We start from the raw sequence: 24,289 nt of genomic DNA, 5'->3' as shown, positions 1-24,289 counted from the left end.
GGTGGAGAGGAGGGGCCATGGAATCTATCCTTGTGATGGGAGAAGGCAAGGCGGCGTGAGGCTGGACTGCAGGAGCCCCCCAGCCCATTCCCTCGGCCCACGGAGCGTGTGGAGCCTGCCAGGCCCAGAGCTGCCTCTGCTTCGCCTTGCGAGCTGACATGGTGTCAGCATACTTGAACCTGCTAGACTTCAACAATACTTGAAGCCAAATACGTGGCTTTTTGGCCTTCGCTAACTCAATGCTATGCAAAAGAAAAGGAGGAAAAAAAAAGAAACCTTGACACTTGTTGCAGTGGGAATGGCTGTTTCCTGCCCTGGGTGAGCCTACCTGTGGTTTCTTGATTGCGAGACAAACTAATTCTCCTTTAGCTGGTGGAAGACACACTACATATGGCAACCTGAAACTTTGGTAATGCTTGGTCATTACTAAGCAGTTGGAACTTTTACTTGGTTTTGTTTTGCATAAAGTCACCTAAGGAGCCTAGTTGCTGTCTTCAGAAGTGTTGGAGGAATCTGCGCTTGTCTTAATTCTTCGCCTCAAGTGACTTTATTGCACAGCAAGTGCAACCAACGCACCCACCTAAAATACATTCTCCTTCAAAACTCCTTTCCAGCCTTGAAGATCAGGGATCACAGACTTCTTCAAAAACTTCTCGTCCTGGGAAAGGCTGCCCATAGTTACTTTATGGGGCAGCAGCCTGGAAAAGTTCTTGGGGACCAAAGGAGGCCAAGTCTGCCTGCCCTGCACTTTATCAAAGGAGCAGGGAAGAAGGAGTCATCGAGGCATGGGGGCCCGCACTGTAATGTTTTTGTCGAACATGGTAAGAGGTTTCTATTGGTATTTCTTTTGGTTTAATTTTGATTTGCTGAGCTAGGTACAATATGGATTTATTCAAGGGCATGGTGCAGATACAGAGGTACTGTACTTCATGGAAATCTTTTGTTTTCTCTCCCCTGTTTCTTAAGGCAAATCCTCTGTGATTGTTTACTAAGAAAATACTTGGGTCAGATTGCTTGAAACCTGGGCAGAGATTATTGTACAGCTAAATGCAAAATATAAGGCAGTAACTTCTTAACATGATACAACTGTCTTATTTCTGCGTTAGATATGTTCAGTTTAGAGTCTGGGAAAGTGTTTCATCCTTCTTGAGTTGTCTGTTTTGTAGGTATAGACTAAGCACACCTGATGGCGATGCTATGGTCAGTGACAAGTGTCCTTTAGTTTATGAAGGGGACTCTGCTACTTGGCGGGGGGGAGGGGGAAAGACTTATTTTGGAAAGTTTGTGGATGCTGCTGTTGTGACAACTGGTTGGAATAAAACAGTTTCTTTTTAATTTGTGTAGTGTGTTTACAGCACTTCTGTTCAGTGGCTTCTTATAGCTGGTTAAGCAGTATCTCATGCTTTAATGTATTTAAGTGCTGGAGGCTAAAAGTGCCCAAGTTAGCAGTACAGCAACCCTGTCACTTGCTGGTGGTCCACAAATTAAGAGGGGCCTGAGAATCTCAGGAAAGAAACCAAATGAAAAGCTCAGTAGGAGTCAGAGGTAGATTTAGTAACTATTTTGAGTGTTGTTGGTTGTGTGTGGATTTTTTTTTTTTCCCTTCTATAAAAAAGTTACTAAAGAAATTATAAACTGAAAGCATCTCTACAAAACTGAGATGCAGAAATGCATTGTTGCACTGAAACTTTCTGGAGTAATCTCTGTGTTTGCATAATGCTTTTTCAAGTCCAATATCCTTTTAGAAGTCACACTATTGGCTGCTGTCTTCCAGTAGAAAATGGGATTTTGACATAGCTTCTTCAACAGTTTCGTCCTCTTGAGCAAGTTTCTGTGAACAAAACTGCATCTATAATCTTCATATAATTAAAAATTGAAATAATTGCTGTGTCTGAGAACACGATGTAATAGTTAGTAGCGAAGTTTTGATTCAGTTTTGGTTTAGCTGGCCTTTGCTTTCAAACTTTCTTTCATCCTTTGTTTCTGGAAGGGACTGGGAAATTCTGTGCAGTGTTCAGCAAAGACACAGACAGCGGTGCTGTGTATGTACTAGTGTGTTGAAATATTGCTTTGAGTTACATCAATGTTATTTCTTCTGACTTTCCCCACAATGTTTATGCACTGAGGTTATTTAGAAATTGAAGGTAGTTAAGGGAAGGTTAGAGAACATAAGGGCTAACTTGGCCATCTGATGATAAACCGACTCCTGGATTTTTCCAAGCTGTGCTTTCAGTCCTGTGGTATACCCGCTCCTCCACCCCCAGTGTTTTTTTTTTTGCTTTTACTACTTTGGACAGAGTTTCAAGGTCATATGAGATACTGCGTGCAGTTGGCACTCTTGCTGTACAATATTCTAACTACCTTCGGTGTTTTGATGTAGCAGAAGAGCCAGAAGTGCTCCTTTTTGATCATCTAACAGCAATAGGCAGATGGTAACTTCTTGCCAGTATGACCTGAGGTCAGAAGATCCCAGCACATTTGCAAGGAGAAATAGCATCTATAATGTCCATACACCATATGTCCGCGAAAGACCTCAGTGTCTTGATTTAGAAAAGAATAAACTTGAAAGGGGACATCAAGGCCAGTACATCTGTTAAGAGAACTGCAAAAGATCAGCCTCGCTTATCCACATGAGGAAAAGTTTCTTCCTTTGACTCTATTAAATGGTTCTTCGAAGTACAGACACTAAACTGCTGTACCACCATTGTTTGTCGTTCAGCTCTGTTTTGAGTTTGAGCTGCCCCTATCCTGAAAAATGCTATTTTAAAATATCTGGGAAAAAAGAGAGGAAACAAAGTTCATTTTAGAAAGTTCTTCATCTCCCTCAGGTTTTTGTTTTATTTGATAACTTGTCTTTGAAATATATGTAGTCTGACATACTTTAGAATTAATGGACAGAATAGTATTTAATGTTTTCAGTCCTATTCAGAAATGGTTCCATAGGCTGTAGTTCATAAAAATAGATCAGTGTTTTTTCAGGGCTTTTATTTCTGCATGTTTGTCTTTCAGTACTTTGATTAAACAGTTTCTTCTAAATGCCAAACACTGTATCTGGATTCTCTGCCACACTGTGGGAACTCGCTTGTCCCAGGAAAATAAAGTTTCTTGCTTTTCGTAACTAAGATATGTTTGAGGAGAAATTCCAGGGTGAGCTGCTTCGAGCGAACTCCTTGAGACAGTGAAACTCTTAAAGATACTTGTTTGAAGTTCTTGTGTATTAAAACCCATGATAAAACAAAAAAAAAGTGGAGTTGGTAATAGCATGGCTCTCGTGCTACGGTTGCATTTTGGTAAAGCTGTTTCGTATCCCTGTTTCAGTGGGACCACTGCCTGCTAAGTTCTACTAAGGCTGATTCAGCAGACATTTAGCAACGATTTTCAGAGCACTGAAGATCTTAATTGCTTCAGTGTTATCGAACCTTTGCTGAAAATGTTAGTAATATTATTAGATACTAACAGTGTAAGGCAAAATAACTTTCAAGGAAGTAATTCCATTTCTCAGCTGTCGTGCTCTCCGTAGCCCTCAAAGCAAGGCATCGAGAGGCTTCTGAAAAGCAAGGAGGCAACTGGCCAGGAATCGGCTCTGCTGGTGGTCAAGTGTTCTGTGAGAATAATGCAGAAAGGCTCTAAATTTTGTCGTGAGTTGACAATTGAGCAGTGCATTAAGTGGGGAAAAAATAATCTATGGGCAAGTTTTGGACTTCATTCTTTGTCTTGCTGCTTTCTGCACTGAGGGGGTTTGCAAGCTGGAGTTTACTCTGGTGTAGTTACCCCGGGCAGCAGAGTAGCCCTTTACGAGATTTTATGGATTTCATCTTGATGCAGATGACTCCATCTCTTAGATTGTTTGCAAGCTTGAAATTGAGAGAAAGGATAGAGGCAATGTTTGCCTCTTCTGTGCTTTTCTCAGCTGGGAAATGAGTCTATAGTCACTGCTTTTGGGGAATATCCAAGTGAGAGAAAAGCCGTGGTCAGTAGACAGTTAATGGGAAAGACTTTGTCAATGCATTTCGAAGTTGGCATGCTAGTGTATCTTGTGCCTTTCCAGAACATTAATCTCAGCAAAACTCAAAAACTTCTGAAAAGAAAGGCGTGTTCCCGCAGGGCTCAACTCTGATCCTGGAGTTGGCAGTAAACTGGAGTGATCGGCAAACGCCACACCTTCTCTAGCTGTCTTGGGTGGGTGTTGCTGTGCTGAATGATGAGCAGATTCCCTGAAGCATCTTGGTAGAACAGTACCTCCAAGCAAAAGCAGTACACCTGAAGGTATAAAAAATGAATTCTAATCATTAGACCTGTGATGCTGAGGTGAAGAGATACCTCTTTGGCGAGGTGGTGGATTTGGTTCACAGCTTTGAATTCCATTTACTGCGCAACTGACTGTCGTGATGCTGCTTGGTCAGCAGCAGAACAGTGTTCTGAGAGGTGAAATCCTGAGCAGTGTTTCCACTCATGTGAGCCCAAAGGGTTGAGTTTTGTATGTACTACTTTGCTGTGTAAATTCTGACAGTGACTGGGGATGCGGACCATCTTTCCATGGGCATGTTGTGGGAACCTGAGTATGATTTTTGGATTTAACAATGCAAAATTATGGTAAATAATATCCCGAAAGATAGGGCTTTCAAATGATGCTACAGTTTGATGTACATATTTGCTGTCATTGGTGCCAGTTTTGCTGGGGTAGTCAAAGAAATAATTAATTCGGGAGAAAGAATAAACTACCTGAAGAGGTTTTGAGTATGAGACTTTCTTATATGCTGCTTCTCATTACATATAATGGATTACTGAAAGACATCAGCCTGGTCTTATAACTTTTGCATTGTTTTGTGTTTGAGACATTCTGCAAAGTAATAAAATACAGTTAACGCTACTTTCTTTTTGAATCTGTGTTACACCTTTACACTACCAGGGACTGATAGTTGTTCAGCTTTATTTTAAGTATCTTTAGAATATAGTTGATAAAGCACTAACACAAGAATATTCTTTTCTTAGTCCCTTGTAGTGATAAAATGTGGTCTTTCTGGTAGTTTCTCTTCCAGCAGATAGTCATAGGGAAACTGTTTACCTTACTGTAAGGAGAGACGAACTCCAGGAACTGGATGCATTTTACTTAGACATTTAGTGCGGAATATAGCTCAAGTCAGTTTACTACAGTGTCTCTCATATTGGATCTGAGCTTTTTTTTTCTTACAAGGCTGTTGAAAGTTTTAGTGCTTTAATTAGGAAGTAGTTGTACAAAACAGATCCATAGCATAAGCTTGCCACAGCTGCCAGTTGGAGACATGCCCTATGAAATTCACTATTAGGAAAAAACCCCAAACAACAGTATCTTTTCATATATTATTGATTAAAGATTAATTTTTAAGAGTCTTTAGGTTTAATAATCTGTCTTATTTTATGCTGTTACATTTCATGTTTCAACTGTTTGGATTGTGAAAATGAATAAATTACTTTATAATTTGTTCCTTCATTAGGACTTGGTGTTTGAGCAGCATATACGAGTATATACTACAATATATACTGTTACAATTATATTGGTGTTTTTTATTTTTATGAAATGTCAATTGTTTTCATACCACGTAGGAAAATGCATAATTCCAAGAATTTTTATTTATTTTTATGTTGTGAGTAAAATGTGACTAATAACTATATGGCTTTAGAATATACTTTTATCAGCTGGGTGGTCAAGAGCAGGTTGTGATCAAGCAATAATATATGATTTAGTACTCATTATCCCTTATCATACATGTGAGCTAAATATATCTTCTTTATACACAATATAAATGATTTAAATGAGATTTCTTCCACACTAGAATGCTGTTTCTTTAAAACCATGTAGTTACAAACCCTGCATTTGTCTCTTTCTGTTGTTCTGTAGGGCATTTTTATACTCTTGTCTCTGCTTCACCAACTGCAAAACCTGAGACTTGAAAGAAAATGCTTTCCTACTCCTGATTCTGCTTTAGACCATTCACCTGAAATTGTATCGTTAGCATTGGTCTCATAGGAGTCTATTATTTAGAGCCTGCCTTCAGTATCTCAGGTCTGTGTTCTAAACTAACAAAACTTTCTTCATTGTTACGTGGGAGATGTGGCAGCTCCCAAACTTCAATTTCTGCCTCTGTTAGGGGAGACTTATCCCCAGCTTTCGACATCATTGCTTATGTATTCAATTTTGATGTGCTTCAATATTAGGCTGATGATGCTGACATCTGCTGCACACCAAACGCAGATTTGTTTACTGCCTCTGAACTATATCCCTTTCCATCATGAAAAGCTCTTGCTTTTTTTTTTTTTCCCCCTTTTCCCTGCTCCAGTTATCAAATACCAGTAGGTTTCCCTAAGAAGCTCCTCCACAAAACTTGATCTAGGGTTGGAATACGTTAGGAAAGAGACCTAATGCTTGCTAAACTGCTTTTCCACATGCTGAGGTGGAAGACGATGATGGGGAAAGGCTGATCTTTTTTCTGGGCAAAAGCAGTTCTGTTTTGTGCACTGACTAATCTTTGATAACTTGCCATGTTTAAGCAGTTCATCTTCTTCATGATGAATAGGTAGTAGTTGCTTTTATGCCAGACTTTCATCAATAGATTGTGCTGGTTCTGCATTCTTATTTACAAATTTTAATGGAAAGGCTATGTGAGAAGATCAGGCAAGAGAAAGCCACAGGATATTAGAATAGAAATCATTGCTTGTAAGCGGTCATCTCATTCAGCACACTTCATTACCAACAAACTCACAGTATTTTAAATTGAAGACTTTAAATATTAAGCTTGAAAATGAGGAGTTGACAGAGGCTCATTGCTGAGAGTTGGGAATCCTGAATTTTATCCCTGATGCTCTCTGTGATGGCCTCTGTGGCATGTGGCAAATCACGAGAATGCAAAAAGGTGAAAATGGCCTTGGGAAGGCTTGTAGTGGTCCTGTTGATTGTCATTTTAGGGTGGTGATGCTATTCTGTTGTGTCTTGAAACAATAGGGCTCTGTTTCCAGCTGTGCTTACAAGAATTCTGATAAAGTAGACAAGAAATAAATGGGTGAGTATTGTCAGTCCTGAGCAGTTGTGCTGTGTTTGCTCATGTGGATGCGACTATAACCAGTGTCTTGGCAAAGTGTCGGGTAAGGAATGCTGTTGACTGCTACCAGGAAGTCTGAATGCAGCTCTTGATACCCAGCTGATAGCAGTGATATGTTCAGTAAAGGTTCATAGCGTACTGCCTTAAGCCTCAGTGTCCATTTGGAGATTTTAGTGTCCCCAGATTTCCCAGAACATTACTGCAGCTCCACTGGTATGCTCAATTCACACCGTAAGGTTTAAAGAAGTGTGTACTGGTGTGGTACTGTGTGGGAGTGGATGTTCGGTGTGTTATAGGTGTAATTTCTTTCAGCTATATAAAATGCTTTGATTCTCATTCATGCAGACTGAAGGAAGCGTTCAAAATACTACTGTCCTTCTGGAGTTACTGCTGCAGATGGACTTTGCTTGCTTCACCCCCTCCCCGGCGCAGGGGGCTGCCTTCTATCTGCAGTGTCTCTTGATAGATGTACAAAGAGCAATAGTATCTTCACCCAGCAATCTTTTGTCATTTCAGACGTACTGCGCCGTTCTTGGGAGAAGTAGTAAGTCTCCTTATAAAAAGGTCTGTTGTGAATGGCAGAAGTCCATTACTGTAGGAACGTGCAGAGCAGTTTCAGCAGAAGTGAGAGGGACTCTTGTTACTTTGCTTTTGTTGACTGTCTTATCAGTCAGCTCTTATCTTGCTCCATGCTGATTGAAGATCAATCTAAACAACCTGTAGAGTTTATTAATCTGCTTACCAGAGTATCCATTTTATCAGTTTAAAGAGGAATCTTGGACAAAAAGGGTAATAAACATCCAAGCAATTTTAGTAAGTAAAGCCTCCTAAGGCAATGTCTTTCCTTAGTTCTTAACTTTGTCCTTTCTTTAAACTTGCAGATTTAATCCCAGTTCTGCACTTAGATATTAAGCATAACTTTTTGTGGAATGGCTGGAAGATACACTGCCCTGGTGGCAAAATTTGAATCAAATCTGCTGAAATTGTGTTTTATGCTCTTGGAGGAGGGCCTTTCCACATGTCTACTTGTAATGACAGGGCAAGCGTGTCTTGAGTACCAGCTTGCTTTAGTTTTTTTGTAAAGTACTTTCTGAAGTTAGGCCTGAAGTTACATGTGGGGTTTTTTTGTTCTTTCCCAGCATTTCTTCCTTGCTGTTACCACTTAGGTTGTGAAAAGCATGAGCTTACTTTTCCACAGAGTGATTGCTGCTAATTTACACGGATGCAAGCGAGATCATCATTCTTTCATGAGTGAGGAGACTGCCTGATGTATGTTGTGTCATCCCTGTGCTCTGTTTTTACCTAATGAATAGAATTTCACAACAGATTATTAATCATTAAGACTTTGGTTTCATTGTGTGTATTAAAGAATAAATATTGCTTGGCGTTGCCTGCCTTGAGAAGCTTCTTAGCCATTAGTGCCGCTTTTCTAAGGCATTTTGGTACATATATCTTTTAGACTGACTTCAGTTCCTACCTTATTCCTACCATATCAACTCAGTATTCCTCGTATGCCTTTCCAGGGCCTGAGTTGTGTCCAGTCTGCCTCTGTAGACTCATCCTTTGAAGTGCCATCTGATCAGTAGTAAATCCTGTTTGGTCCAGTCTCTCCTTAAAGCTTATAAAATAGTAATATGCTGAACCTTATTCTGCTGTAGTTTGCACTGCACATTTGCATCAAAGAGGGAATGGTGGACTCTGAAGCTGGGAATAATGTGTGGTGAAGACAATATAAAATTATGTATCCTGATGCCTGTTAAATGCCTGGGTTTTGGGATGGCAAAGCTTGCTGAAATAGAGGATTCCCCCCTTTGCTGACCTGCTCTTTGTTCCCTGTCTGATGTCGATCGTTGTTGGAAGTACAGAGTGACCTGGGCATGTTCCCCGGGTTTCCCGTCACACTGATGCTGTATAGGAGGAAATTTCACTTGCTCTATGCATCCAGAATCTACCAGCACACACACATCAACTCTATGAGGTTTTTGCAGTGACCCCACTGAGCTGATCCTCTGCCAGTCCACACCTGGTGTAACTGATGGCTTTTTCATGGCCTGTTTTTTGTTGTTTTCATGTGTGTTCCCAGAATAAACAATGTTGTTTTTCCAGAGGCTGAATGAGTGAACGGTAGTGGCATAAGGACATGGAAACTCTAAATAGGGAATTGTTTGGGCTTTCAGGAAATGTTTGCTATTTCATCTGTGTTCAAGTTGCCCAGTTTCAAAGGCTGGTTTTTATGTGTTGTCTCATTTAATGTAACTGGTGAAGGGCTGTTGCTGAGCTCTCAGTTTTCTCGGTTTCTGGCATGACTACAGTGGGTTATCAATGGGGCTGTTACGCAGTAAACTCAACTGGTTTTGCTTGGACTTTTGTGATACCTTTATAATAAGCTTTTAGAAAATGAAACTGTCATTTGATGCACTGACCACCAGGTGTCTTCTTTGAATCTTTTTAATAACTTGCTCTGGTTAAAATAAACCCCCTGTGGTAAGAAGTGTCTTGGAAATGAGCAAAAGCTAATGGCAAGAACCAGAGTCAGAAGTGACAACCGTGAATTTCAGGAATAGTGGCTGTCAAGTCTCTTTAGTTACTTTTAGAGCCTATAATCTTTCTGAGCTTGCTTGATGATGAAAAAGAGGTTGGTAGGTGATGTTTGCTTTTGCTGTTAATAGGAAAATCTTGCTCCCTCACCTCCTCAAGCTCCATTTCAGCCCATTCTTCATTTTTTTTAAAACATAGTTTTCAGTGCTGTATTCCTTTTCACTTATTGCTGTCTTCTGCATTTGATCTTGTTCCCCTACCTCTTTTGTTATGCCACACTGACTTTTTAAGATTATATACATTTTAAAATCTTTTTTTATATTAAATTGGATGGTCCTCTCTGTATCGAAATCAATTCTGTAAATCCTCTTGTAGCATTGTGTCTGGCATTTCTAAATAAGTTAGTTTTTCCTGGTGAGGATGCTCAGGGAATAACTGAAAACAGTATTCAGCCAGTTACAGTTATTTACACAGTTGGTGTCTGAATGTCAGAATTGCTATCACAAAGCTAATTGTGAAGTTAAACTTTTATGAAGTCATAACAATGCTAACGAAAGCGAAGCTGTGATCTAGTAATACTCTATTTTACTCAAATCTCTTTTGGGTGTGAGAATTTTATAATAATTAAGAAGATTTAGTGCATCTAGCAAAATAGTTTAAGCTATAAATATGTATGCTTGAATAGGTTTTTATTATTTTTATTATCTCTAAGTTCTCATCATATTCTCTGTAAATCTGACAACACATAATGTTCGTTTAAAACGTACATTCTAGTTTAGCCAGAATTACTGGAACAGCTATTAGAGCTATTGTTGTCTGGCTACACCTAATGTTTGCAAATAACTTAGGAAAGCTCAAATGAAAAGTTTTGAATTAATGCCAAGCTGTTATTTCTTCTTAAGTATACTTAACTTGATGGATAAAAAGGTACATTTAAAATTCTCTGCAATCAGACCTTTACTTCTTCTAAGACTATTGATGGATTACACTAAATGTGTTTGCTGCATACATTTTTTCCAAACGTGCAGCTATTTAATACAAAATAGTTGTCCTTTACTGGAAATTAACTGGAGGGAAAACAAAGCTATTCCCATCATTTGATAGTGTTGATGTTGATATAGAAGCTGCAATTTCTTTGGGTTCTGTGGATTGTCTGTTATGTCTAAATAGTGCCTCCCACGCAGAGGTTTGGATGTCAAGGTACTATCATGTGTCAGGTATTAAGTAGTAATTATTGGTATGAGGTGATCACATAAGACAGTGTAAGTGTTGCTCAACCCTTCACGTTCCATGTCATTACGAAAAAAATCTGTTGGGGAAACTTCAGTCTAATTAGACCTCACTGCAAGAATTACTGGTGCTTTTTACCTTGCTCTTGCTAGAGAGTGGGTATACAGCAAGGCTTTGTATGATGACAAGTACACCACCAGATGTGTCGTGGTTTTTGTATTGCTTGCTAAGTACAACTTGCAGACATATTTTAGGAGTTCATTCTGGAACTGCTGCAGCGATGGGGAGAGGGCCAAATCCTAAAGACTGTTACTGGTTAGCAAAATGCACAGAGCTATTAACACCTCTTAAATGAGTAGGTAATATTTTGAGCCAAGCAAAAGGATGAATTAGAATAATAAAGGTTGGATTTTTGGGAGCAAATACTACCTTTATATGCTAATATAATCGTCTCGGTTACTGCAGTTTTGCCTCTGCAAGGCAAAGGTACTGCAAGACATTTCATTGAAGACCTGCCGCAATATTGATAAGCAGACTTCTCCTGAGAGTAATTGCGAACTTCACTGAGCAGTAGCATGGCTTTGTAATCGTGGGTAAATACACAGGATTTGAAGAACTTTAAATGAAAATAGTGATCAGTGCTGCATTTACTATCAGGTAAGGATTCAAAGAACCATGAAATGTTAAGATGAAATATTTGCATTGCACTCATTGGAGTAAGTATCACAAATCCAGTGAGGTGTTTTTGTTCTAATTTTATAACTTAAGTTTCTTTTCCCCAGAAGAGCGAATGTTACAGCATATTGTCCTTGTTCACATCATTTAGTCCTGCATAACGACAGGGGCATTAAAAACACCAAGGTGAAAGCTGCGGACACCAACAGAGCAGATGCTTTCCAGCTCAGATATCCCCGACATCGTCAACGTTTCCAAATTAGGAAGCGGTGGGCTTCAGCTGGGCTTCAGAACTTGGTGATCTGGAGCCCCTGGTATGAGACACGCTTCATGGCCACCAGAGAGTCTTGAATCACCCGGTGTTGAGGGTGTCTCATCACCCCGGTCTCGGTGAGTCACGGCAGCGATGGCGGAATGCTGTCTGCCGGTTGATAAAGGGTGGATGTGTGGCGGTTGGTGAGCCGCATCTGAAGTAACTATACTGTGTGATATCCGAAGTGCTTGGTTGGGATGAAATATTTTGGCCGTTCTACCTTTAAATTAGTTTAAATAGCTCCGTGGATGTCACCGTTCTTAAATTCTGGAATTAGAAGGACAGCAGCTCTTCTGTGGTTATGAGGCTTTCATCTGCTAAAGTTGTATTTCAGAAAGTTGATGTACTGCTTGTGAAATGCTCCCCTAAGGCAAATCAAGACCTTTGGGGAGGGGGACTGAGGACTGGAGCAAATCAGACAGGCATTTTATGTTTCAATTATTAATATAGTACTTTTTATGATTCTCAAATTGGAATTGCTAGCAGCTGAATTTTAAAAATGTACTACTTCTAAAATTTTTAGAAGTAAAACTAACCCCATTCAAGTAAAGGTGCTCTCTTCCACCTCAGAGACCTCTTTACTACAGTCTTACACAATCACACTTGGATTTGAGTTCTCGTTATCCCTGCTTCGGTGTGTACTGTGGTCATATCCGTAGCCAGCTGCCATGGAGGTACACATTTGCGCAGCGTGCATAAGGGATGAGTCCATGAGAGCTTTGCAGCCTCCTTTGGAGAGTAAGGTCTCACTTAAGGGGAGATGCATTGAAAAAGTAATTGTAGGGTGCATTTCTGACCTGTAAAGAAACTCTAATTTATTTAAAATGGATACACTATGCAGTACAATTAAAAATTATTATCACAATGATGCTGAACAAATGGATTTCTTTAGACTACAACAAATTGGAAGAAAGTAGGTTACACACTTTCCCTTGCTCCTCTCTCTCCATCAAAAAAGTGTTTAAAAAAACTCCCAAAACCTGAGTGTAATACTTTAGGCAAAGTGCTATCAAAAAAAAGGGAGGGGGGGGAAGAGGTCCGTGGGCGAGCTTTTCCTAAGAAGTTCTGTCAGTGCACCTACACCCTGACGCTATTGCTGTGGGGCCAGCTGCCTAGTGAAGTTGTGGGATTGCAGGTCCTGCCCAAACGAAGCCCCACCAGAGCTGGGATCGTTGGTGCTGGCAGCTGCCTGTATTCATCTCCCACGCCATGCAGCACCTCCGACTCCTCCTGAGTACAAATCACCCGTCCTGACTCTTGATTTCGGAGACTAACACATCAGTCTGAGCATCCTGGGTTTGCTGCTTGTGGAGAGAGAATTTCTTTTAGCCTGGGATCATACCTGGAGGGTTTTATGAAAGGTTTGGCTTGAGGAGCTGGCCTCACCAGGGACTGGCCTGGGGGTGTTTTATGAGACGTGCGAGTAAAAGCAGATAAGGCGGACAAAGGGAGGAGGGCGACGGAAATGTGCACGGCTTCTTCGGGGTTCTTCTGCCGCTTCCTGCTGCGGGGGCGGTTATGAGCCAGCCTGGATGACAGAGCTCCAGTTATTTTGAAACGTAGTGTACCACAGATAAACCGCGACAAGGACCTTCGTTCCTCCTTTCCCTTATCCCACCTACGCTTTTCCTCCCAAATCTGGCTCTTGCACACAGTAGCAATGAAAACTCTTGCTACCAAAACCAAACCAAATAAAACTGAAAAAAAACCCCAGCTTTTTCTTTATGCCTGATGTTAGCTAGTGTTATGTTTGATTGAAAAAAATCTCAATTATTCTTTCATTTCCCCTCAGTGAGTGGATTGTCCTTGGATATGCAAAATGTGTACTTTCAGGCTGGGTAACTGAGGTTTGTGTAGATAGTGATTCCAAGGATGCGCCAGTGCCGAGGCAAATGAAATGCTGCATTCTTCCTTGTAGCAGGGAACAGCAGTGCCCATCTATGGGGAGTTAACGAGTACCTGCTTGGTTTGTTCGTAAGTCAAAACACAGATCGTTTGTCTTCATGTTATTTGTCATCATAAAGCTGCAACTTCTTGCCCTGTAAGGCCTTATAAATAGGTAATAAGACTTCTTCATAGGAGTTAGAGGGTTAAGAAAAGGGTGGAAGTGCCAGAAGGTACTCAGGGCTGGGATAATTTGTGTTTGCTCCTTTAAGTTAGAAGCGCTGCCTTTTGTAAAGGTAATAGTGCTGAGACACAGAACGCTATGCACATTCATTTTGATTTGATTTTTCTTTGGGGTGAGGGAAGATTAAACTCTTCTTGTGTAATGCTTGCTGGTAGGTGCCTATCCGATAGCCACCTGTCCTTTGCAAATCTGAGTAGTATATCCTGTGACATGCCACACTCATTTTGTAGCGGCTCACCTTTTTTCTTCCAGTGTGCTAAAGCTGATTTTTTTTTTGGTCTTTTTTTATCTCTACCAAATTGTTGCTTTTTCTCTTGGAGAAGCAACTGTCTATCTTCAAATTGGATGCTCTTGCAGGTCGGCTGATTGCTTTGTATTCCTTCAGACTATGAAAATCCTGCTGTTGAGCTGAAGGAACTGAAATCCTTGGTTAGAAAAGAAAATCATAATTTCTTACTGCCTGCTAGAAAAGCTGTTGGCCTGCACTTGCAGGTGACCTGCCAAGGATTTAAAAAAGAAAAATTGGCTGTTATCCTCTTTTTTTTTTTTTTTTTCCTGGTTTTAAGATGGTCAAAGCTGGCATGAAAAGTGGTGGTTTTCTGAGAGGGGCTTTGTCTGCCCTAAGCAGCAAAAAGGAGCAAACCTAATCTTGTTTTTCTTCTTGGGTCAACTTTTAAGCTCTTGGATATATTAGCTTGCTATTGAAAATAGTATTTCTTTCTTTCTGCCCCTTTATGTAAAGGGAAATAGATGCCTTGCCCACTCAAGTTGCTATTTTGACATCTTCCTTCTATAGTTCTGCATAGCTGTTCCTTCCAACTGCATTTTGGGAAGATGGTGCTTAGAGTCTGACGGTGTCCTTTTTGGGGCAGCAGCAGCTGAGATGCCGGTGGCACTCGGATAAGTTGATGCGTGGACATCACTGCTCTCCGCTCCCGCCACAGCCTGGAACTCTTGAGCTATTGCTCTAATCACAAGTGTTGCAATCCCAGATTGCTGCTTCTGTAATTAAACGTACAAGTTCATGTAACTCATGAGTAGTTGGATTTTAGTGAATACTTTGGCAGACTCTAACGTGCAAACTATTACCTCCAACTTCTTAGTGGAAACAAAAAATCAGACCCGTTCTTGGGAAATTTGCTTTTCAGCTTTCTTGATGACACCGGTCAAAGTTTTTACCCGAACTCATCTGTATGACTGGATCATACTGTCTGAGTGAAGCCTGAAGGATTATATGGACAGAAGACTGTTGTGCGTTATAATAAAAAGCTTAGTTTTGAAAACCTGTATTTTTCTCTTAGATTGCGATTACATAGGATGGGTCTTTGATTTCCACTTTGTTCTCGCCAGTTGTTGAGGTCTGACCCGGAGCTTGCCGGGAGGCTCGCGGAGTGATTGCAGCACTTTTTTGGTGCAGGACAGACACTGATGACTTCCAGTTCAGACTCTTTCTTTCTGGTTCAGCCTGCTGATTTTATTTATTTTAACAAACAGTAGCAGAAATTGAAGAAACAATGCACAGGTCCACCTCTTGGCAATCTCCCTTCTTCCATCAGCCCTGACCAAAACAGTGATGGGAAAGAAGAAACATAATTGTAGCAAAATGTTATGTGTTGTCTCCAAACTGTAAACCCTGTACTTTAGGAAAGATTGTATTGCTGGGCTCAATAGTCCAGAAAAGTAGTCCTTCCATTTTTCCCCACATTGTCCCTTTCCTGCAAATAATATTTTCATAAGATGCTGTCTGAATTAATGATGCCTTTTTTTTATATGAATGGTTGTCTTTCTAGTGTTGTAAAATAATCATTCCAGCTGAAATTGAGTTCATCATCAGCATCCGTGTTGAAAAGAAATGTCTCAAGGATTACAAAAAGCTAAAAGCCAGGAGGAGGCCATCTTGCTTTTGCGATCCTTTGGGCTTTGAGATTTTAGTTCATAGCACTTGGGTTTTTTGGTTTTTGGTTGGGTTTTTTTGGTGTTTTTTTTTACCTCATGTCTAGGGACATTTTATCATCCTCCTCTTTCCTGTTCCAAGCAATTACCATTTATTTTATCTTCAAGCAGCAGCCTGCGGCAATAAATTTTAGGAAACTCCTTCCCGCCCTTTATTAAGCTCTACATAATAGCTTCCGCTACTCACTCATACATTCATTAAGAAGAATTAAATGAGTGCTGGCGGCCATTAACAGAGCATTTAATAACCTCTCCAAGGGAAGGTGCAGCAGATTGGAATAAATGAACAGGAGCAAAAACAAATGAAATAACTTCATAGAATATGCTCAACTAATTTGTTCTTAAAAAACCAACTGACTTACATGAATGTAGCCCTTGAAAAGGTGCCGGTTTGAGATCCTGGCAGAAGAGTCCTCAGTTCAGATCTGCAGGCAGTGACAGTGAGTGCTTGGCTGTGGTGCCTGGCGGAAGGGCTGTGGGCTTTTTTAGGGAGAGAAAGGGCATTTTAGTATGTCCTGCTTGCTTCCCCGGCTGCTGATGCTGTCAGCAAGGCCGATGGCTGTGCGTGCTGCGGGTTGCAGCAAGGACATCTGTCATGTAGGAACCGGGCCATAACTAATAGCTCATCTCATCTGGTATCGGCCACACAGCACTCTTCAGATGCTAGTGACGGCTGATTCCTGCCAGGCTGGGTTACGTGAAAACCTGAGACCTGTTACCAGTAAGTGTATTAGCCTCTTCTCCATCAGTTCTCAAGTCCCCTTTGAAAGAAGATTCACTGTCAGCTGACAGTTGGCATATGACAGATCAGAGTTGAAATACCCCTAAAGTGGCTTTTCTGAAATAAAGATAATTTAGCAATTAAATAATTTAAGCAATTTGCTTAAGAGAGATCTCAAGTCATAATGATAGACATGGAGCTGCATGTTACAGCCTGTGGAGTGGCTGCAGTTTTGCCACTAGCTCTAGTCCCTTCCACTACTGACAGTATTTTAATGTCCCTGTATATGGTCTGACGTGTGCAGGCAAAGGAAAGTCGCTGGGACCTGTGTGGATTAAAGTGCTCTTTTAATAGTTTGCTTAGCTGGATATACGTTTTCTCTTGATGGAAAATAAACAGAGCTTTAGGATGACACCAGCTGCTGTTTCACCGGTCTTATTCCTGCGTGTAAATTGTGATAGCTGGGCACACCGGCTTAAAACAAGCACTGTACACGCGTCAGACTTCAGTGTGATAGTAAGCGTATATCAGCCTTGCTCAGCAGCCTTTAGTGCTTGAGGATCTAATACTGCCATGTTGTTTTAGCACACTTCAAAGCTTCAGATTGACTTTTACTTGAAAAATAGCAAAAGTCTAGTAAATAAAAAATGTGAAGAATTTACAGTAGTAGTTTTTATGGCTAGTATTTCATAATGGAGATGCTGACAACCTTAATTTCATTTTACTGTGACCTGTTTTAGAGGTAGAAATATCATGATTCAAATGTAATTTAGGTATTGTGGATGACAGATTTTTGTTGAGATTCTGTGGTTGTGGTTTTTTTTTTCCTGTAGTAATTTCTGATCTCATTTGTGGAGCTCAACGAGTTGAGAACAATGACACAGTAATTGCACTTACTGAACCAAAGATGCAGTTTAAGACTTCTACCTGGATCACTACATTTGATACTTTAATTTGTTTTTCTGGCAGATGAAAGATAATGAGAATCAGTTTGCAGCTGGAAATATTTGCATTGGAGAATTCCTAATTTTTTTAAATTATTATTTTTTCCCTACTTCCTAGTACATATGCAAGTTTACTGTTGTAAATTCTTTATTATATTTTAATCATCAACAGTATATGAATGGAGTGAATCTGCACAAATCATTTCAATATGTGATATGGTGCTAATATGCTAAGAATATCTTATTCTAGTCTCTGTGCCAGATAATAGCTCAGATAATAGCTTTCAGACACCTTGTAAATAACATTGGAGAGAGACGATGCAGACATTTGTTTTTAATGTACAAATGTGTATATGAACCTGGTTATTTGCATTGCTTTTTAAACAGCCTAATCACCTTTCATCTAAGGTAAGAAGTAACTGGGAGAGGGGAAGATTTTGATCGAGCAGATTGGTTTTGGATCTGTCTCGTGCTGTGGTACATGGACACCGAAGTGTTACTTACAGCAGAAATGAGCTGGCAGCTTAGCAGAAGGGCAGGATGAAATACTGATGATGAGCTAATGTATTCTTACGGGGTCGCTCCCCTCCTAATAAATAGCAGCGTTGGTAATTCTTACTATTTTCTTGCAAGTTTACAGTATTTCAAAACACTGGTTTCTGAGTGCAGGCAGTAAAGGCTGAGATACTAAAAACAAGCAGCGAGCAGCCCTGCCTCCATCGCCAGTTTTCCTTTTCTCCCTACCACTTTCCTAGTGGTGTGAGTTGGTGGTACTGGAGCAGATCTTTTTCCATCTTAACATTATGTTGGAAGCTTTCGTCCCAGATTTGAGAAACTTGGTTAAAGGCACAATGTAAATTGCACATGGTTGCCCTGATGCTAATAAAAGCTAAAAATTGTAGTAATATCTTTATTGGTTTGAAACAATTCCTGGGTCCTTTCCTCCTCAAGTAATATAAGCCATTCAGCGCTCTGACATTTGATCGGGAGTTCAGGCAGCCGCAGAGCCGAGCAGCAGCTTGCTAATGGATTTCTGATTGTTCTCCTGGTCCATTCTCCTCCTGATGAATGGTGCAGAGTCACTCTCTTGCAGTCTGGGGAACTGATAAAAAAAACACTTTGCCATCATGTCATTACGTTTCTCCGGGAAAGGAAAAGAGCAAATTTCCTCTGCTGTCCTGATAGCTTGCTATGCTGCTCAATTAGAGAGATAGATAGAGGAGCAGCCTCACTATTTGAAGCTGAAATTAGTTTTACAGCTTATATTAGGGCTTTCCTGGCCAGCTGGTGGAATCCCTGCTTGCGCTGGGGAGGCTTGAGCAGGCTTTCCTACCGCTGTTTCACTTTGTGAATGCCTTAAAGCACTGATGTTACATAGCTCACTGATCTAGGGTTTCTCACGGGAAGGTGTGTGTTTGGGGGGAAGCTTCTCTGCCTCCTGGACAAAACACCTTTTTATGCCAGACCTCTACATTTCAGGCAAATGTAGCCACGTCTGCCTGGGGTCAACACGCAGAGTGCCCCTGCAGAACTGCCTTCAATAGGGCTATTATGCTGTGACTGTTGGTTTAATAACTCAGGTTATATGGATTTGGGAGGCCTATTCTAGGACTTCTGAGTGCTAATGGGGAAATTCAGGATGATCCTTTTATTTCAGTTGTTACAGGATAACAAGCATCTTGAAAATAAAATAACAATGTAGAAAACGCCCTTAATTTTAGGAATGATTCATTAAAATGAATCATTTTTTATGAACTTAAAACCACCATTTGCAGCCCCTTTACCATCCCTAACAACTTTAACCAGCTTGTTCTTTTCCTTTGAAGGATTGATTCCCTTCCCACTACTCCCAGCAAGCTGTGAAAGTGAATTTTGGGCTTTGTAATTAAGATATCTTGAGTTATTTCTGATATGTCAGCGTGACTAATGAAAGGGGTTATGCATTACGGTGCCCTTCACTGTTACACTCCTGCACGTGGAGGCGTTTCAGGAGCTTTGTGGGTGTAAATCAGTGGTGTGCCAGCCTGTGGACTTCAATAGCTGGAGTAATGGCACAGCTTAGCCCAGTGAGATCCCCTCCAGGCGATGCGCCCGTGTTTTTTGTCTTCTGGAAAACTCTAGGTTAATTTAGGCATGGGTTTTAGGCTTGTTGAAGATAGCTGGTGATAAACTGTGTTGTAACAGACTTACATAATAAACATTAATAATGGCTTGCAATGTGTTTTATTCCCATGTGTTTGAGAAGTACCTGCTGAGTGATTTAGCCTGTATTTCAGTAGATATGTCTTATTTTCCAGTTTTAGAAAAAATAACTTAATGCATTGTTGACTTAGTGCTGTTTTGTGGCTTAAAAGTTCAGGCTATGTGTTTCTGTCCATCACAATCTCATTATATTCCACAGCTACCTCTGTTGGCCTGGTTCAGATAAACAGTATTAACTTGTATAAAACCCAAGCCCTGTATGCATAAACTGTGCTGTCTTTCCCTTGCACAGATAAGTTGTACAAGGTTAAGTCCTTTCCATGCAGGCCGTTGCCTCTAGAGAGAGCTGCTGTACAATACAGGAGCACCCCATGCTCGGTGGGTTTTCAGAAGCAGTATTTGTTGGACTCAAAGTTGAGGAGCACATGGTTTGCTCAGCACACGCTGTCTTTTGGTAGGATTTTGAAATGATACTCCCATAGCTGTAAGAAGCTTTTAAGCAAGATCTTTGTGCTTCTCTCAAAAGGAGAAGGCCAGTTTATCTTCCTCTCTTGCTGTTACTCACTTGTTTTGACTGGTATACTCGCCGTTCCCATTTTTCCTATTCTCATGATCTTTCTGCCTCTTTGTTTAATATCTAGTCACAGCAGAAAATGCAAGCCGGCGTGGTTTCCTGCAGGCCTAGTATGGCTCATGGGTTGGTTTCAAAGCCATTGAACCTGGACCTATTGAGCGCTGGTCACAGGAGGGCTAATGCTCAGGATGTAATATCTGACAGTGTCACGTCACTGGATACGCAGGGATGAGATACGCAGCTGGAGCTCTCCTCTCTGCTCTTTTGTTTGACTCCTCGATAAATACCAGTTCATTATTTTAACTTGTAATAGTTATACCCCTTTCCTGTGGACAGGCTAATACTAGATATCTGTACAGGCTTCCATTATCTCTTTATTCATAGTGCAAAAAATGTGAAGAAATGTGTTTCTTTTTCCTGTGGATCCATAACACTTTGGTTTAGTAACCGGTTTGGGGCCTTGTTTGCTGTTTGAACTACAGCCATTTGGGTTTTTTCATTGTTTTGAAAGCATGCCAGCAAAACAGCATATTCAAATGTTTCCAAACTTTCCCAATTGCGTAGAAAATAATCACTGTGCCAGAACCACCAGGAATCTTTCTTATCATACATGACTTTTTTTCTTTGATTACAATCTTGCTGAAAGGCAGTGTTTAGGCAAACATTCCTCTTTGTGTTCCCTGGGACGGGTTGTCAGTTTGTTAGACTTCCAGCAGTCCTGTTTATTCACGTGTGCCTTTGGAGGAGTTGGGACACAGCAGGTCATTTTCTGTCTTTGTTCACTGCTAAGCGATTAGAAAATAATTTATGGCATTGTTTCTGCTTTCGAATCCCTTAAGAAAATGATGGTGTATTCTTAACCCAAGAACAACGGCACTGAAACCTCTGCATCAGAGAGAAGCTGTTCCTCATCTGCGTTAGCACAGCACTGGGGCACTCTGCTGCTGATTGGGCCCTTTGGCTGTTACTTAAAATTAAATGAATAATGAATTTTCCCATTCAACCAGAACTGGGTAAGTGGTAGAAGTGATGTACGTGCTAGATCCCTGCCTGGGAGCAGCAATGTGACTGAAAAATGGAATGCAGTTCAGGCATGCTGGCTGATGTGTGCGAGTACGTGACATCATTAGGACTCTAGGGTCTTTCTGCCCCCCACCAGCAGGTAGTTGCTGCATGTAACGAGCAGTTGAGGTTCTATCCTAACCTGGTAAAACATTTGTGTAGTGGGTATGGAATTAGTGCCTAGGTTTATTGATTATCTAATAGCATGGTCTTCAGCTCTTTAACCTGTTGAAGGTTAATTAAAAAAGGAATGGCCAACATAGCAACCTTATTGTTAATCTGAGTATGACTGGGCAGAAGTAAAAGTGCTTTGTGCGCTAAAATTGGTTCATAAGTCTTCCCTAGATTGCCTTCCCTCCGCCCCCTGCTCTGTGCCTGGCATTTTTTTCCCAGCTTGACATAAATATTTGGCTAAGGCTAAAGAGATGAACAGAATTACATACTATCAGCAGAATTAGAGGGGGGAAAAAAAGTTCTGCCAATCACATCATGCGCTGGGTAAAGCAAAGACTTGACTTAATGCATCTTATTGTATTTGGCATATGCTAAGCAGGATGAAGATACAGTGGGTGCAGGTCATCGCCTACTGCGCGTTTCCCAGGCTTTGGGAGAGCCTTCCATCCAGGAGTTTCAGCAAGCTGCAGGCTGGAACGAGTGGCATGTGTCGGCAATGTGACCTCTGCTGCATTCCCCAGGCTCATTCCTGGCATAACTTGGCCTCTCCATCCCCACCCCCTGTCCTGGCTGGTTCATGGTCAGGCTGGAGAACGATTGTAACCCCAGCGGCATGACTGCTTCATGGTAGAGCCAGACCTGAGGCACACTGAACTGTTTGCTTGGACGCTAGAGATCAGCTCGGGGTCTGAGCCCACCATGGCACAACAGAAATGCCGTGACAGGAGGACCTGGCACGTGGAAAAGGCTCTTGTCCTGTGACTGGTGTGTACCCTGTCTGCTAAACCTGACAGCCAGCATTGCTGTCCCAGCAACGTAAAGCTCATGTAGGCAGGAGAGGTAGAGAACACCTGAAAACTGCCTGGCTGAAGCAATGACTGACATTAAGTTTTATTTATGTGGAAGAAAATAGCTAACTGTACCTTTGTTGGCTTACCAAGCTTCAGACCTGTGTAACCTCACCATGTGAAGATGCTTATCCTTGTTAAGGGTAGGGTAACCTCTTCCAAAGTAATTTAAACAAAACAGAAAAAGCAAGCCATAATGCTGGAGTAAATGTCAGATAATAGCTTATGTGTCTTTATGTGTGACCTTTGGATTATAGCAAAATGGCTAAGAGGCAAGACCTTTTGCCTTGGGTTTTCTTCTAGAGTGTGCTCATCAGCCTGAGAACAGCTGTTGATATGAGACATAATTAAGGTTTAATTGGAGATGTCCATTAGGAGAATGGAGTGAGTAACACTGGGAGAAAATAGATAGGATAAACTGTGAAGGTTTGAAAGAAGCAGCTTAAAGAATAAACTGAGAAATGGAAGCTGAAGCAATATTGGTGCAACTGAGGAGCAAAAAAAGGTCTGAGGAACCACACTGGAGCCAAAGGACATTAGAAGAGCTGAACTGGTAGATCAGATCTCAAGAAGTACAATTGCCTGAATTATTCTGGGATGGAAGAGAAGAGGAGCATCAGGGCATGAATTTGGGGAGCTTGGAGGTGAAAAGGAGTGGGTTTTGGATGACAAGTATAAATGGAGAAGGGCAGGAGGCCTGTTGGGGTGAAGTGGGAAGTGGTTTGCTGGAGGGCCCTGCAGTTCTTGGAGGATGTATGGTAATGCTCATACCCTGATGAATGGAAGTGGGTGTTGAATTACTAGCAAAAATGTCTTTTCTCAGAAATGCCATTGTTAATCTCTCCCCGTGTCCATGATGAGTTTAAATAGAAGTTTACAGCCCTTGCTCTTGTCATGTTGGAGTTTCAAGGGGTTTTGTTTATGTCAAGCAAATTTGCAGTGGCACAAGGGAGGTAAATTGCTCTCCAAGTCGTACATGGGCCAGGTTTTCGCTGCTCTGCAAAAACAAAACAAAACCACGCAAATCAAAAAGCCCGCAGCTGATCCCAAAAATATGCTCCCGAGCCCTGCTTAGCAGGCGAGTTTGTCTTGGTGGGATGGTAGGCATGGGAAAACCTGAGCGAACACTCATCTTCCTTGTAGCTCTGCAGAAACTGAGGCATTGAGATGTGCAATGGATTGTCCTTGGCTGTGTGGGTAGTCCAGAACAGGACAAATTGAAGACTGACGGCTGTTGCGGATTGCCTAGGATGTTTTGCCCTATAAATTCTAGTCAAAATGAAAATAGTTCCCTTAAACAAAATATTTAGGCAGACTCTATTTAAACATCCCCTGGAGTTTTCTTTCTTTTAAATTGCATGCCGAAATATGTTTGAAAATTCTGCTGCTGAAAGTGGAAAACTGCACGTTAGCAGTTTCCATTGAATTTTCTACTTGTGAGCACGTGCATTTAGTGCCTTCAGATTTTCATCATGCCCTTTAGCAGAGTTGCTTCAAACTCTTTATGGAGGGAAGTGTATTTTCCTAAGAATCCGGGAATGTTTGAAATGTGGAGAACAGATTTAGTATCTTTTGATGAGAAGGTTAGCCTGGTGCTTAGAGCAAAGTCTTGGGAGCTGTAAAAGTGCAGGGCTATTATGCTAGCGGAGCCAACTGACTTTCCTCTCTGTATGACCTCCAGCAAGTCCTCAGACCTCTTTGCATATCATTCAACCCAGCTGGAAAACCTAAGTAAACAGCAGGAACCTTGCTGGAAGCCAGGAGCCTTGACTGACTGAGTTATTCTGGGGAAACAGGGAAATGAAGTCAGTCATGAATTAGAATCAGGTAAACAACATGTAGATGGGATTG

General features: G+C 41.1%; 1 protein-coding gene across 1 annotated transcript in view; it reads left to right on the top strand.

The window, feature by feature from the left end:
- Positions 1 to 614: 614 nt before the first annotated feature.
- LOC104622169 (tyrosine-protein kinase ABL1-like) overlaps positions 615 to 24,289 on the top strand; it is a gene marked incomplete at both ends in the record, with an annotated part of 58,302 nt that continues 34,627 nt past the window's right edge. Inside the window, one exon of the mRNA XM_010288864.1 lies at positions 615 to 821. Within this exon, the coding sequence (XP_010287166.1) occupies positions 615 to 821 (207 nt within the window). The remainder of the gene's footprint in view (positions 822 to 24,289) is intronic.

This window comes from Phaethon lepturus, unplaced genomic scaffold, assembly GCF_000687285.1.
Source record: "Phaethon lepturus isolate BGI_N335 unplaced genomic scaffold, ASM68728v1 scaffold52706, whole genome shotgun sequence".
In the NCBI taxonomy this organism is placed as follows: Eukaryota; Metazoa; Chordata; class Aves; order Phaethontiformes; family Phaethontidae; genus Phaethon; species Phaethon lepturus.
This window is presented reverse-complemented; position numbering and strand designations above follow the sequence as displayed.